The sequence below is a fragment of the Podarcis erhardii genome (assembly GCF_964252035.2).
Source record: "Podarcis erhardii genome assembly, chromosome: 2".
Classification (NCBI taxonomy): domain Eukaryota; kingdom Metazoa; phylum Chordata; class Lepidosauria; order Squamata; family Lacertidae; genus Podarcis; species Podarcis erhardii.
The window spans coordinates 120230875-120247227 of NC_138498.1; the positions used below are offsets into that span (position 1 = coordinate 120230875).

At 46.9% G+C, this 16353-nt stretch overlaps 1 protein-coding gene across 2 annotated transcripts; it reads right to left on the reverse strand.

The window, feature by feature from the left end:
• Positions 1-6571: 6571 nt before the first annotated feature.
• On the reverse strand, positions 6572-16353 carry LOC309336938 (zinc finger protein RFP-like). 2 transcript variants are annotated; one of them, XM_081853465.1, is made up of 8 exons: positions 15896-16348; positions 14720-14815; positions 13572-13802; positions 11915-11937; positions 10998-11116; positions 10653-10685; positions 9239-9268; positions 6572-7313 (listed from the first exon to the last, which is right to left on the reverse strand). In XM_081853465.1, the coding sequence occupies exons 1-8, from the start codon at positions 16319-16321 to the stop codon at positions 6793-6795; spliced, it is 1479 nt and encodes a 492-aa protein (XP_081709591.1). In that variant the 5' UTR covers positions 16322-16348; the 3' UTR covers positions 6572-6792. The 2 variants fall into 2 exon arrangements, with proteins under 2 accessions (XP_081709591.1, XP_081709590.1); XM_081853464.1 differs by lacking the exon at positions 9239-9268 and having other exon boundaries at positions 15896-16353.

The window sequence follows — 16353 nt, forward strand, 5'->3', positions numbered from 1 at the left end:
ATATTCTTGATTGATTAAAAAATTTACATATCTGTACAAACATTATGTACTATCTCTTAACAGGTAAAAATAGAAAGAAAATTATATAAAATAGAACATTTATAAAGAAAGAAAGAAAAATAAAGAAGTAGCAAAGATAAGAAACAAAGAAATGGTGCATGCTCTGGTTATCTCCCGCTTGGACTACTGCAATGCACTCTACGTGGGGCTACCTTTGAAGGTGACCCGAAAACTACAACTAATCCAGAATGCAGCAGCTAGACTGGTGACTGGGAGCGGCCGCCGGGACCACATAACACCGGTCTTGAAAGACCTACATTGGCTCCCAGTACGTTTCCGAGCACAATTCAAAGTGTTGGTGCTGACCTTTAAAGCCCTAAACGGCCTCGGTCCAGTATACCTGAAGGAGCGTCTCCACCCCCATCGTTCTACCCGGACACTGAGGTCCAGCTCCGAGGGCCTTCTGGCGGTTCCCTCACTGCGAGAAGTCAAGTTACAGGGAACCAGGCAGAGGGCCTTCTCGGTAGTGGCGCCCTCCCTGTGGAATGCCCTTCCACCAGATGTCAAAGAGAACACCAACTACCAGACTTTTAGAAGACATCTGAAGGCAGCCCTGTTTAGGGATGCTTTTAATGTTTGATGTATCATAGTATTTTAATATTCTTTTGGAAGCCGCCCAGAGTGGCTGGGGAGGCCCAGCCAGATGGGCGGGGTAGAAATAATAAATTATTATTATTATTATTATTATTATTATTATTATTATTATTATTATAAAAGACAAAGTCCTGGAGCATCCGTGGGTCGGATTGAGAAGGCGATTGGGCCGCACCTGGCCCCTGGGCCTTAGGTTGTCTACCCTTGGTTTAGCAGATGGATGGCCTTATTTCAATGTCCCCTTGGATCCTGCAACCTGAGGGACTGGCACTCAGACAAGTGCCACATCGTGCTCATCCTGAACCTGCAAGGAGCCATTCTTCTGGTCGAAGGTGCCCATCTATGCTTACTCCGTAAGGCGGTTTCTCCGTCACCCTCCTGATTGATAGGCCACCACAAGGAACGTTTCCTTGGCCTCAGAGAAATCTCCTCCTCCCTCTGCAGTTTGTTCCTTTACCTGAAACAGCAATGAGGACTAGGATCAAAAATAAAATTATAAGAGGGAAAACACTTTTGGGGGAGAGTTGAGACAATCTAGAAGACTTTGGGCAATTAGTGAAACGTTTTAGGGTATCTCACCCTCACTTTACCAGCTCCTGGGAAATATCTCAGGTGAGGATGTATTTTAATTGATTGTCTGATTTTATGTTAATGTGTTATACATTTGATGTTAGCCGCTCTGAGCCCGGCTTCGGCTGGGGAGGGCGGGATATAAATAAAATATTATTATTATTATTATTATTATTATTATTATTATTATTATTATTATTATCTCAGTGAAACTGTCTCTCTCACCTGCTGCTCCTGCTGCTCCTGGTCCTCTGCCCGACTCAGGAGGAAACCTTCGGCCGGGGCCACCGCCTGGGAACTGGTCTCCGCTCCGCATCCCCTCACCCAGTTCTCCATCTCTGGGGGGAGGACAGCCAGGAACTGCTCGAAGATTACCAGGTCCAGGATCTGATTTTTCGTGTGTCGCTCTGGCTTCAGCCACTGATGGCAAAGATGGTGGAGTCTTGGGGTCCCTCGGCCTCCCGGGAGCAGAAATGCCAGCATTGTACGCCTAAGCTGAGGGTCTCTTCCGCACCTGCGCTGATCTGCGTGGTTCTTTCCCAGAATCCCGCACTGCGTTCAGCCTGGATGGTCCAACAAGCACAAGCATCTCTTCCTTCTTCAGAGCCAAAAGGAGTCATGTTTCTCCATGGAGGCTGAACCAGCTCCTCCCGTTTCTGCCAGTTTCTGTCTCAAGGTGGAGATTCTCCTAATCTGAGGGGCCGCCAGGTCCTGCAAAGCCAACAGCAAATTATTGGTGAGTAAATGGTTGCACTGTTGGGCAGGAGATTTTCCCTGAGCAACTGTGGATGAGCCCATCTCGCCACCAGGCTAGAGAGTGCGGAGATTTGAAGATGGACTACAAACATGAGGGAGGCTCCTTTATTTAATTAATTTTTATTTATTGAATTTACAGGTGAAACTCGAAAAATTAGAGTATCGTTTATTTCAGTCATTCAACTTAAAAGGTGAAACTAATATATGAGATAGACTCATGACATGCAAAGCAAGATATGTCAAGCCTTTATTTGTTATAATTGTGATGACTACGGTGTACAGCTGATGCAAACCCGAAATTAACAATCTCACCTGTATATACTGCCCTTTACCCAGAGGTCTCAGGGCGGTTCACAGAAAATATTGCAATATATAAAATCAAAATAAGAACAACCAAAGAACCCCACCCCCGTCCAAAAAAGCGCCACATTTTAAAAGGGTATAGGATGTCCATCAAGTTAAAAAGGAACATTTTTGCCTGGCGCCTAAAGGTGTATAATGAAGGCGCCAGGCGAACTTACCTGGGGAGAGCATTCCACAGACGGGGAGCCACTGCATGTCAGGGCCATGTGCTAATTTTGACATACTTTAAATTTAATTTAATTTAATCAAAGTAATACTTACCTGCAGCAGCTGAGATTCAGTACACTGCCTAGATATGGAGGTTCCTCTCCTCTCACAGCTAAGACAGCAGCTTTGCTTGTGCATATCCCATATTTCTGTGACTGGGGTGTGAGCCTGGGGCTTGGGAGCCCAGGGTTCAAATCCTCACTCAGCCATGAAACTTATTGGGTGGCGTTGGGCCAGTCATTGCCTCTCAGCCTGACCTCCCTCACAGGTTTGTTGTGAGGATGAAACGAGGAGTGGGGAAAACCATGAAGGCCACCTTGAGCTCCTTGAAGTGAAAAAGGTGGGATGTAAACGACGTTTCAGCAATAAAATCACCTGCCCATTGGCAAAGGTAAGCATGGTTTCACATGGGATGGTGACTACACGTTGTGATTCCTGCACTGAAGGGGGTTGGACTAGATGACCCTCGGGTCCCTTCCAACGCTATAACTCTGTGATCAGGGCTGGAGCTACCTTAGGCCACCTAGGAAGCAGCGGAGGGAGTAGACTGCAGAGGGGCGCAGTTTCACGCAGATTCGTTTTTTGTCCTGTCTTGTAAATGACGGATAATATGGTGCTTTTATATTTTGAAGAATAATGTCATTTCTACGAGCCAACTGCTTTTGAAAATTTTGTTGTTGTTGTTTAGTCGTGTCCGACTCTTCGTGACCCCATGGACCAGAGCACACCATTAGCAATTTTGCTGGGGGGCGGGGTGTGTGTGCGCGTGCAAGTAGCTAGTCTTCTCTAGGGTTCTAGATTCGCACTGGTGTTTATTGATTTTGATTGATTTATGGGGGCAGCTACCCCTTCCTCTCTAGGAAGCAAGCTCCGCTGTTATTAACCCTGAGAAGGCCAAGCAGCGACAAATATCTCTGCAAGCAGGATGGATGCTTGTGCATTGCACCAGATGATGATGATGATAACTTGTTGGGCGGCTTCCAAAAAATATAAAAACACAATAAAACATCAAACATTAAAAACAACCCTAAACAGGGCTGCCTTCTGATGTGTTCTAAAAGTCAGATAGTTGTTTATTTCCTTGACATCTGGTGGGAGGGCGTTCCACAGGGCGGGCACCACCACCGAGAAGGCCCTCTGCCTGGTTCCCTCTAACCTTGCTTCTCGCAGGGAGGGAACCGCCAGAAGGCCCTTGGAGCTGGACCTCAGTTTCCGGGTTGAACAGTGGGGGTGAAGATGCTCCTTTAGGTAAGAGGTGACATGATAGAAGTTCATTGTAACAGATTTATGGTGTTAAACTGTTAGGTTTTGTAAATATTACGATTTACCGTATTTTTCGCTCTATAACACGAACCTGACCATAACACGCATGTAGTTTTTAGAGGAGGAAAACAAGGAAAAAAATATTCTAAACGAAACAGTGGATGTATGATTTTTGTGGTTCATGCTTGTGGCCACAGACATGTGATCTGACGGTGATTTTGGATCCGTGCTTTGTAAACACGTTTTAAGTGGGGAGGGAAGGAAAAGCACTCAAGGGACAAGGAGCATGCGTGGGGTGTGTGGAGAAGGATGCTGCTAATAATGCAGAAGAGGAGCATAAGGGGAGAAGGCTCCTCTCCTCTCCTACTTTGCTACTTTAAAACAAGCAGGCTCTGCTTCTCTCCCTCCTCCCCAGCTTAGAGAGCTGAAAAGCTTTGCTGCTATTTAGCGAGCTGAGTGGGGAGGAGAGAGGGACAGAGAGCACGGTTTAAAGCAGCCAACCAGACAGGAGCCGCTTACACCTGTGTAAGTGGCTTTCTCCCGCTTTGCTGTTTCAAAGCGAGCCACGGAGGAGGGAAGGAAGGGGAACCATGGATCCTCTGCTCACGACTGCAGCAGATCCCCCCCCCCCCCGCCACCCGTAGGCATTCGCTCCATAACACGCACAGACATTTCCCCTTACTTTCTAGGAGGAAAAAAGTGAGTGTTATGGTGCAAAAAATATGGTAATTAGAACTTGCATGTTATAACTGGGATGTGTTGCAAGACAGTCTCAATGTGCATTAAAACGGGTAAGGTAAGGGGTCTGAGGTGTTTAATTAGCATTTATGTGTAAAGACTGTGCTTCAGTCAGTCACCCGCTTACATCACCCCCTTCTAACAGACCCACCAAGTGTCCCCGTTTTCTAGGATTTACTGAAACCATCCTCATTTCTTATTTGATCCTGGAACGTCCTTATTTTCCTTAGGATGTCCCTATTTTCATCAGAGACATGTTGGGGGCATGGTGTTAGGCGACCCCCCCAAGCCAAGGAGATAACTCTACAACCTTTAGAAGACATCTGAAGGCAGCCCTATATAGGGAAGGTTGTTTTTTTTTTAAAAAAAATGTTTAATATTTTATTATGTTTTTATATATGTTGGAAGCTGCCCAGTTTTGCTGGGGCAATCTAGTCAGATGGGCAGGGAATAATAATAATAATAATAATAATAATAATAATAATAATAATACAGTGGTACCTCAGGTTAAGTACTTAATTCATTCTGGAGGTCTGTTCTTAACCTGAAACTGTTCTTAACCTGAGGTACCACTTTAGCTAATGGGGCATCCTGCTGCCGCTGCACCGCCGGAGCACGATTTCTGTTCTCATCCTGAAGCAAAGTTCTTAACCCGAGGTAATATTTCTGGGTTAGCGGAGTCTGTAACCTGAAGCGTATGTAACTTTCTCTGTGTCGCACCAGCTGCAGTTGATAACAAAATGGATTGTGTTTTGTTGATGAATAGTTATTTTTTTTAAAAAAAGAAGCAAGACCCCCACCCCAGGTTAATTAGTTAAGTCCCCAAATGTTCTAGACTCCACTATGAAGCATCTCAACTTGATGGTTCCTAACGAAGGCCAGGGACACATCACAAGGGCAGCCACAGACCCACACTGACAACCACAGCTCCCAGTAACTCACACTGTATTTGTCCTCTTGGGGGCTTCCCACTGGGGCACCTGATCAGCTAGTGGAAGAAGAGGAATGTGGACTAGATGGGCCTCTGGGTCTGCACTGCCTTGTCGTGAAGACCGTTTAAGATAAGAGGACGCCATTTTCTGTTCAACTCTTACGATGCCATCTTGGTTTAGTGATTGTAACATCATGACTGGTCTATATCATTCAGCTGCATGTTTCTCTCTGGGGCTCTAAATGGGGTCTTGTTTTGAGTGTGACTTTTGGATGTGAATATATGAACTTGTTGGAGAGAATCCTGCCAGATCTTTGAGGGGTCAATTCCACAGGCATTTCTTGTTCTAGCTCTTAGTATCCCAGGAGAGAAATCAGATGTAGCTGGTGCTGAAAAGACCCTCCTTGGGGGAGCATTGTGCGTTTGGGGTGGGGCTGAGGAACACAGGGAGGGTGTCCTGTGAAATGTATAGGGCAGCACAGCCCACGGGACCCCTTCCAGAAGCTGCCGGACTGCAGCTCCCGTCCTCTCTGACCCCTGGCCATGCTGGATGGGTCAGAGGGGAGTTGGAGTCCAGCATTATCCAGAGGACACCCCATTTGCTGCCCCCGATAGACAGAATCCAGCCTGTAAATACAGAACGTTAATGCATCAACCCTAAACACATATAACTGGGCAGAAGCCCCACTCAATGCAATGAGCTTTCTTTCTGACAAAGTGTGGAGATGGGGAGGCTGTATTTGCAGAGGGCATTTGAAGCTGACACCCTGTTCAATTTCTTTTTTATTTTCTTCCCATCTGAGGTCTCCAGAGTAAGGAGCTATCCTGCCTGACGTGGGGGAAGGGGTTCATTTTGTACTCCTCTATAAATCCAATGATGCATGCATTTTCACAGCTGCATAAGGTCTTGTGGGGAGAGGGAGGTTTCGTAGAATCGCAGAGTTGCGAGGGATCCTGAGGGTCATCTAGTCCCACCCCCCTGCAGTGCAGGAAACCTTTGCCGAACGTGGGGCTCAACCCACAACCCTGGGATTAAGAGCCTCCTGCTCTGCCAAATCAGACATCTCAAAAGGAAAACAAGACTCAAGGTGAGGAAAAGATGATTTATTGGGACTGTTAAAAGTGTGACTGCCTCTTTAAGAAGAAGTGAGCTGCAGAGGGAATTCTGGAGAAAGGAAGGAAAATGAATCTTCTCAAAGGGCCCTTGAAAAACTGCCCAAGGTTCTCCTGGTGGGTAAATGGTTTGTTAGATGAGTCACTCTGGTCTGGAGAGAAACTCTTGCTGGGCCTGAGAGGCAGATTTAGTGTCCTCAGGAGATAATGAGGTGGGTTGTATAATTTCCCCACAGATGAAAGAAAGGGAGGAGGGTCTCTCCAGAGAACGAGGCTCCTGAGAACGTGTAGAGTTCGGCTCCTGAGTCGGCGTCAGAAAAAGACACACGTCCCCCTTCATAGTCCAGAGTCACCCAGATCCTCCTGGGCTTCTCACTCAGGGACAGAGGAGAGGAAACAGGGGAGGTGCAGGCCAAGTACCCCCCTCCCGTCCTCCTCACAGCCCAGACCCCTTCCTCAGGATTGAAGCCGAAATAGTCCTCTCTCTCCACAGACTTCCTGGCGACCCCTAAAGCCCACCCTTCCCCACTTCCCACAGTGACTTCCCAGAAATGTCTGCCTGCTGTGAATCCCTCACGTCCCAACACACAAGAGGGGCATCTGAATCTCTCAGGTTTATCAGGCAGGGCTTGAGGTTTCTCTCCCAATCTCAGGCTTTTCCGATCCTTGGACAGGATGAGTTTGGGATGGGCTGTGTCTGGATCCAGAGTGACATTTGCTGTTGGGGAGAAGATGAGGGAAAGAGAAGATCAGGCAGAGTCAGCAAAGAGACAGAGATGGACATCCTAATCCAAGAAACACCCCAAAAACCCAGATTCCCTTTCAGATCAAGGGGATTTCCTTGCATCGCATGTAAGGCTGAGACTCCTCCTTGCAGACTCTCATCAGAATAAATAACTTCCTTGTTGATTTTTAAATCAGTTTCCTTCACTTTCTTATATTCAATGTCCATTGTGCCTGCCCTCCTTCCAACCCAGGCATTTTCTAAGGGGAAAAACCACCCAGTAAACCTTTTACTCATCTCTTCTGTGTTAGGGAAGGAGAAAGAGAGAATTGGAGGAGGCAGGAGAGGAGAGAAGCTGCCCCCCTCTGACCATCTCTGTGGGAACTGGCCTTTGGGGACCTCTGGGTTGGGCTGGGGGAGGAGGACCCCCCTGTAATAATAATAATAATAATAATAATAATAATAATAATAATAATAATAATATCAACATTTGCATACTGCCCTTCATCGATAGGTCTCAGGGTGGTCCACAGCATTAAAATACAACACAAAACCACATATAGGCTTCCCCTCACTTTTGCGGGAGTTATGTTCTGGGCCCTTGTGCACAAAAGTGAAAATCGTGTTAAGTGGGGAGCCTGTTTATTCCTGCTCTCCATCTCTCTCACCCACTTGGTCTCTCCTTCCTCCCTACCATCTTGGAATTTTAGGCCTTGTCGCCAGGGAAGAGGAGGCAGGTGGAAGGGCAATTTTACAAAGGACTGCTTATTCCATGCTTCTCTTTGGGATTTAATATACACCATAAGACTAGTTCCCTGGGGGAAGGGGGGAATAACTCAAAAGGTTACCAGTTTGGGGCTGAGATAGTCATGATAGGCAAGTGTAGGGCTGCCCTATCTTGAAGAGCAAGAAAGAAGACACATTTGCCAACTTTGACTTTTAACCATGGATCGCTATGACGACTCATTTGAAATACCCCTACTATATGTAGGCTATAGAAGCTGTGATATATTGCTAGTAGCAATATTGTTAACTTTCAACAACAAAAGAATAGTAAGAATACTTGCCACATGAAATATTTGGGCACATGTTCACATCTTTCTGAACGTAAATGTGCACAGAACTATTTATTAACCTGTTAAACATCTGCATATGGACTCTCCTTAAGGGCAGGGGGATCTTAACTCTTGCCCTCCCGGACTCCTTCTCCAAGATCTTGTAGCTGAGCCAGCGTCCTTTTGGTTCAGCCACAAGAGAAGGGGTTTTAACAGTATGTCGCTAGCTTAAGATGCTGATCTGTTGTGATTCACTGCTGCAGACTAGCTAAGCAATGTGCCTTAGATCTGATTCTAATGCAGGCATAGGCAACCTCGGCCCTGCACATGTTTTGGGACTACAACTCCCATGATCCCTAGCTAACAGGACCAGTGGTCAGGGATGATGGGAATTGTAGTGCCAAAACATTTGGAGGGCCGAGGTGGCCTATGCCTGCTTTAATGCAATATTAAATTTTTTCATGGGTTCCTGGAAACAAAAAAACTTAACAAAAAAACTTGGGGACATTCTGCCAAATTTTAAAAATCTGCCCCGATACAGATTTTAAGAAATTTTAATCATGAAAATAGAAGACATGGCTGGCGAAAAGAGGACATTTGGCAACCAGACCTGAAAAAGGTCACATGATGGAAAAGCAACCCAACTCTCTCTAGCCAGGGGTAAAACTCTTTCCTCCTCTGCCTGATCCTTCTGGGAAGTTTCTTTCCCCCCCTTCAAGTCCACCCTCTCTGCCTTTGTGGCACAAACAGCATGGCTAGAGTCTAGCTGTGGATGGTTCTCAACTGTACAGAAGAGACTCTTGACCCCCCATGAAACAATAGTCCCGACCCCTCCTGTGAATTGGGGTCTTATGTGAAATTTACCTCTGTGGAGATTTCTGAAAGACCGGACATCTGAGGAAGCAAAAAGAGGGTTAATAGCTAAAAAAAAAATATTTTAAGCAAAAGATGACATCATAGAACAAATAATTGCAAAAACAACTTTACGCCTAAGGAATTAAAACAACTAACCTGTTTAGCTATGATTCCTGCATTGCAGAGGGTTGGAGTAGATCAGGGGTCAGCAAACCTTTTCAGGAGGGGGCCGGTCCACTGTCCTCAGACCTTGTGGGGGGCCGAACTATATTTTTTTTGGGGGGGGGGATGAACAAAATCCTATGCCCCACAAGTAACCCAGAGATGCATTTTAAATAAAAGGACACATTCTACTCATGTAAAAACACGCTGATTCCCAGACAGTACGTGGGCCGGATTAGAAGAAGATTGGGCCGGATCCAGCCCCCAGGCCTTAGTTTGCCTACCCATGGAATAGATGACCCTTGGGATCCTTTCAAGCTCTACTATTCCATGATTCCATGGGGAAATCAGAAGTGGTAAACCATGCTAGAAAATGGTGGAATATAATCATTCAGAATCCATGAATGAAATGGGAATCTGTACTGAATGGCTGGAGGAAGGTTAATATCTGCACCAAGTAAAGTGGTGGGGGAAAGCTGTTGAAACCGTAATTTCCAAGCATGCTGACAAAGCAGATTGCAGAGGAAGAATCGGCAGAGCTTTACCGTGTAATTCAAAGGGTCTTGTCAATGGGGAGTCCTCCCTCCTGGAATGGGGCTGATCTCATAAGAACAGTGGGAACTCTCAGGAGATGGGAATGGCTGAAGCACGAGAAATGGCTGGTGAAATGGCCTTGGCTCTGCTGCTTGGAGACCAGCCTGGCAGGAGGCAGAGGAGGGACTGGGTGCTTGTAGGTGCCCCTTTTTAACACACTTCACGATGGAGAAATCCAAGCAAATCTCGAGAAGCCTCAAAAGAATTGTGTGGAGGGAAAACAAAATGCAAGGGAGGTTCCTTATACATGAGAACTCAAAACCAGGGACACTGGACTGACCCAGCAGGATTTTCCTTAAGGGTTTTGTAAGATATTGTATGGCTCTGAGGCTTTTCCCTACAAACAAGCAGTATATCGATTTTATGAAAGAAAGCAAAATCTATAAAATCAAGGGTGAAACCAGGATACTAGTCTATAGGCAGGAGTAAAACTCAGACTGGTGTGCGGGTTCTTCGCAGGGACAAGCTCTGCCCCCAATCCAAGCCTTCAACCTCCCTCCCAGTTCATTCATGGGACATAGAAAGAACCCAAACACCCCTAGAGGACTGTTTTCCCAGAGTTACGCCATTGATGGGGGTCCCATAGTCTGCAGAACAGACGGTTCAACACCCATGAAATATCAGTCCCCATCCCTCCTGTAAAATTGTTCCTCCCCTGGAAATTTACCTTTCTGAAGCTGTTTTCTGTATAACACAGCATCTGAGGAAGCAAAAAGTTATAAAGTGTAAGGGCAACACTCTTCCCCCTGAAATAAATCTCCATACAAAAGTAACACTTCATAATGTAGCATCCTTGAATTGACTCCATTCAGAGCAGGGGAGCCTCCAAAAGGACAACCCCAGATTGTGAAGACTGGTAACCAAAAGGAAAAGGAGGTTCCGTATAATTGAAAAGAGATACACTCTGGTTCAGGCTTCCTTTACAGGATCCAGCGTCACAATATACATGGGCCATTCTGGGGGACAGGAAATGAAGGCTGGAGCTCCAAGAAGGAAGGGATTCTGGGGTTACCTTTCCATTGTTTCATTGCATCTTCCACAAGGTGATTTAGATCACAGGATTCCAAGACCCTGTTCCTCAGCTCTGGAGGGAAAGGCAGTGGCTTCTCTGGACTCTCTCTTTTCTCATACCTGGTGAAAAGAAAAACTATGTCAGCCCATTCAAATCCGCAATTTCTGTTAAAGGAAAAGAAAGGAATTGGGAGGAGGAAGCTGGCTGTGGGAGGCCTAGAGGGACAGGCAGGCCCTGAGTGGGGAGTTTCTTCCTCACTACGGACTCCTCAGCCAGACCCCCAAGGGCCAAAACAGCAGCCCCAGGCCTCTGAGTCTCCCCACTGATGTCTATTCAAAGAAGCAGCAGAATCATATGGTATCAAGGGGCAGGAACTGTCTGAGGGTGATGAGAGCAAAGCTAGATGTCCCCTTTCTCAAGATGTCCCCAGAGAAGGGGTGAGGAAGAAAAAGAGATGTACTTCTGTTGGGAAACAATAAATGTTCCTTAAAACCTCTACTCTGAACCTGAGTGACACCTTGAATTGAAATACTGCAGCTGGAATATGGTCAAGAAAATAGCCAATTCCTGTTCCTTGGTGAGAAATCGCACCCCCCCAAGGGGCTCTATGGGGCAGGAGTTTGCTTGGGACAGGGTGGGGGGCCGGCAGAGTGACTGAACTGGTCAGTCTAGAAGGAAACAACAAAGGCAGGCACGTCCAACTCCCAAGAGACTGAGATCTCCTCACAGTATAAAAAGACCAACTGTGATCTACCCATTGTCAAGTCCCAAAGAGGGGCCCCTGCTTTTACCTGTGAGATGCCTCAGGGAGTGAGTCCTCCAGTCTCCCCCCTGCAGCCCCTGGAGGGCCATGTCTGAGGTTCCTGCATCCCGGCCTCATGGAGGGATGCTAATGGGAATGAGCCAGATCCACTTACCTCTGCAAGGTGCTTCTCACATCCTAGAGGGGAAAAGAGAAGGGAATTCACTGCACCCCACAGGCCACACTAGGAAGACCCCCTCAGACCCTGCCCCTCGGATGTCAGTCTGCCTGGCACATGCCAAGGTTGTGGGCAGGGATGGCGGAACCAGCCAGTTTTGGTTTCTCACAGCTTTTATTTCTCCAATCTGAAATTATTAATTTTTCCAATATCAAGTTCTCTACATTTCCACATCAGTTTGCAATTATTGTTGAAAATCCTTATGAAAATTCAGCAGCATTAAAGGGAATCTCATGTTTATGGATTCAATAGAAGATTCCACTCCATCTCTTGTCTTAGATTATACTGTAATTTATTAACTTTAATCCAGTTTGCATTGTGCAATTCAGACGTAAGTAAGCCTACAGGATAATCCTACCAGGGAACTGTCCCAAATTGTCTTCCATAGAAGTCCCCAAATTTCAAATTCTACTTTCCAACTGGAAATAAGAAAAGCACCTGCAGCATAAAATGCCTCCAAAGGGGTAATAAAGCAGCTCCCAGTCCATTTCCGAGCACAATTCAAAGTGTTGGTGCTGACCTTTAAAGCCCTAAACGGCCTCGGCCCAGTATACCGGAAGGAGCATCTCCACTCCTATCGTTCTGACCGGACACTGAGGTCCAGCACCAAGGGCCTTCTGGCGGTTCCCTCGCTGCGAGAAGTGAGGTTACAGGGAACCAGGCAGAGGGCCTTCTCGGTAGTGGCACCTGCCCTGTGGAACGCCTGCCCAGCAGACGTCAAGGCAATAAGCAACTATTTTAGTCTTAAAAGAAAACTGTAGGCGGCCCTTCTTAGGGAAGTTTTTAATGTCTGATGCTGTATTGTTTTTAATATTCGGTTGGAAGCTGCTCAGAGTGGCTGGGGAATCTCAGCCAGATGGGCAGGACAAAATTTTATTATTTATTATTATTTATTATTAAGCTCAGTGTTTCTTTGGGCTCATCCACACTTCTGCTTTTCCCTTGCCCAGAAAACACGGGTCCAAGTGGTTTTGCCTTTGCCTTGCCGCTTTCCCTCAGGGAAAACCTTCTCCTTAGTTCAACATCTAAGCAAACGTCAATCCCGAGAAAACCTGGCTGAGGTTTGCTCTAATTCAGCAGTAAAGAGCAGCAGGTTTTCCTGGAGGAAAGGGGTGGGACAAGCAGCAGTCTGGATGAGTCCCTCTGTCTTGCTCTTTGGTCACTGTGACTGAGCACCATTTTGGGTTGATCTGAATCCATTGTTAAGGGGATCAACCCAGAGGTTTTGCAGGGAACCGGAAGAGAAGCTTGGTCAAGAGACTGGCTCATGTCGGAGGGAGGCCTGAACTCATCCTCACTGAAGCCCAGCACAGGGCAGGAAGGCAGCATTGCCAAGAAGGAAGGCATTTGGAGACAAATCATCAGCAAAGAGCAGAAAACCACCTCCTGTTCCATCAAGAACACAGAAGAATCTCTAGTCTGCATTCAGGTGAGTTAAGCATCCCAGGTCTCTTGGGTCTTCCTGTCCATTACAAACCTGACTGGAGGCTCCATCATCTGAGCCCCTGCACTCCTTGTATACATGAAAGAGACACATAAAGGATGGGAGGCAGCCTTTTCCTGGAGCCTTGGGCTGCTCCTGCCACCGTCTTACCTGCAGGAGTTCAGTCGCTGGCTGCTGACGCTTCTCCTCCATCTCCTGGATGATCCTCTCAAGAGAGGAGAGATTCCAGGAGAGTCTGGCCAGCTGCTCATCCCTTCTCCCTGCAATCTCCTTCTCCACCTCTTCCACATGATTCAGCAGACCTTTTTCTTGTTCTTCCAGGAACTGGCGCAGTTCTCTGAACTTCTCCACAATCTTCAGCCTCTCCGTTTCTGTTAATTTCTGCAAGAAAAGAGGAGGTCTGAGTGTGTTTGGTCCTTAGCCTCAAAACAGCAGAAACAAAATTATGAGAATTAAACAGGGAGGACACTTCTGATTTTTCATAGACATGAAACCTCCAGTGGCTAAAGAAGTAAACCTTTATTTGGGGGGGGGGGGCTCTCCATTGCTGTTTCTGTTGATGTCTATTTTGCAGACAGATACTGCCTAAAGGAAGGAGCTCTTTTTTCCTAGCCATGGATGTTCCCTGCATGTTTTAGGGCATGGCATAACCAGAGTTCACAGTTGTTCAGAGAACATCCAGGGACATAAAACACCTCTCAGTTTAGACTGGGGCCATTTAGGTGTAGGAAGGAACAGAAACAAAAGAGAACAAAGTGCAGAGTTCATCCCCAGAGCTCCCCTGTTTTCTTTAAAGGTTTTAAAAAGCCTGAGTTTCCTAAAAATGAACAAGAGAGCACATTTAGAATTCAGTTCTTTAGTAATATTTATGGTAAATCAGGATTTGGATTAAATTGCTTCCACCCTTTCAGCTCATAAGTCCTCAGGCTTCTCCTTGACTGCTATTCACATAATAAATGACAACGGGAAATAAACTCAATTTAGCTGCATTCAAAGGTGAACTTACCTAATTCGCTCTTGCTGAAAAAATACGGAGACCAAAACAGAGCTTTAAAATTCTGATATTTTCAAGCTTGACCCAGCCAGGTAATATTCACAAAAAATGAGAAATGTGGAGAAGCTGAAACGGGCAGATTTCTCCATCCCTCCTCAGTCCTGACTCGATGACGACGACTTCTTCTTCTTCTTCTTCTTCTTCTTCTTCCTCTTCCTCTTCCTCTCTATTGAATTTATATACTGCCCTATACCTGGAGGTCTCAAGTGCTTGTTCCCTGTCTAGTAACAACAGAGACACTTACAAGGAGGTCTTTGCTTTCCTTGTCCAGACATGCTTGATAGGCCAGAATTTCCCCCCTCTCTTTCCTCAGAATCTCCAGGCGGCGACAGATCTCACCCTAAAGAGAAAAGGAAAAACTCAGCTTTGATTTGAGACACACAGAGAGATGAAAATCACAATGGCTTCTTGCGCCCAGTGGCCTTGCTAGAATAGCAAAGTAATTTACTGGTGGAAATAAAAGTACAGAGGTTTTCAGCCTCTTTGGGTCCACGGCTCCATGGATCAACTACCCTGTGGGGCTCAGGATCCCAGTTAGGTTCCCCCCTTGCCTGCAGAGCTGGCAGCCCCTCACCTTTTCTCAAACACCCTCCCTTGTGGAGTGATCTCTCAGCCTCCTCTCCTTTCCTTCGCGGTCCCAGCCTGACTTCTCACCTTGAGGTCTCAGGGAGAAGTGAGAAGAGGAGGAGGAGGAGGAGGAGGAAGCTAAGGCAGGATCCAACCTGGAATGTACCATTCTAGCGTCAAAGAGATAGTGAGGTCAGCCCAAGAGGCGAGAGATGCAGGGATAGACCAGAGCGTCTCAAAATTTGGGGTGGGAGGAGATCCTCAGCCCCCCAAACCTCATTGCAGAGGCTCCACAGCACCCCCAGAATAAGCCAACAGTAGGTGCTTCCACTCCCCACTCCCAAATCTGCTTCCAACAGATACTTGGGGGGTGGGATCCTGCACCATCTGGTCAATTCCTGGCTAACAGTCCCCGTCCACTCCCCCCAGCTGATCCCTTGCTGCTCTCTGTTTTGCAGGGCATTGAGGAGGAATCCTGGTAACCAAAGGAGACATGTACTTAGTTGTTTGTGTGCCATTTACATTTCTACTGTTCTAAATATGTACAAAGCAGCCTTTCAGGGGGATGTGGACGAGGTTAACCCTTTCTCTCCCCGCCAAGGTCCCAGTTCAAATCTTTGAAGCTGCTGTGAGTATTTCAAGATCCCCTTGTCCCCCTGGCAGAGAGAAAGACTTCAACGCCCCCCTCCAGCCATCCCAGGAGCCCCCAGGCTTCCCCTGGGCTGCTTCCAAGGGGATAAACAAGGACCAATCTATGCCATGCCTAGTTTGGACCTGAGAATTCAAAAGCAAACCTCCCAGGAAGAATCCACAGCTATTTATTTCTCCCCCTCCAGATCCAGAGATCTCCTACCTTGTATTCCTCGAAAGCCTCTTCCAGAGGAATCACCTTGTGATTTTCATGTTCCTTTGATTTGTCACATACCAGGCAGATGGGGGCCACGTGGACTTTGCAGAAGAGCTTGAGGGGCTCCTGGTGCTTCTCGCAGACTCCTCCTTTCCCTCCTTCCTCCTTTCCCTCCTGGAGGCTGAGATTCTTCACTATTTCCACCACATTAGCCAGTTGCCTGTTGGAGACGAGGCTCCTTCTCTGGACTCTTTCTCTGCACTGAGGGCAGGAAGCCTCTGCCTCCGCTTCCCCCCAGAAGAGGACCAAGCAGGATCGGCAGAAGTTGTGCCCACACTCTGGGATGGTGACTGGATCCTGGAAGTAATCCAGGCAGATGGAGCACGTGGCTTCATCCCGGAGACGCTGGATGTGACCCCCCGCAGCAGCCATGGCTCCCTCGCGCTGAAGACCCGAGTTAAGTT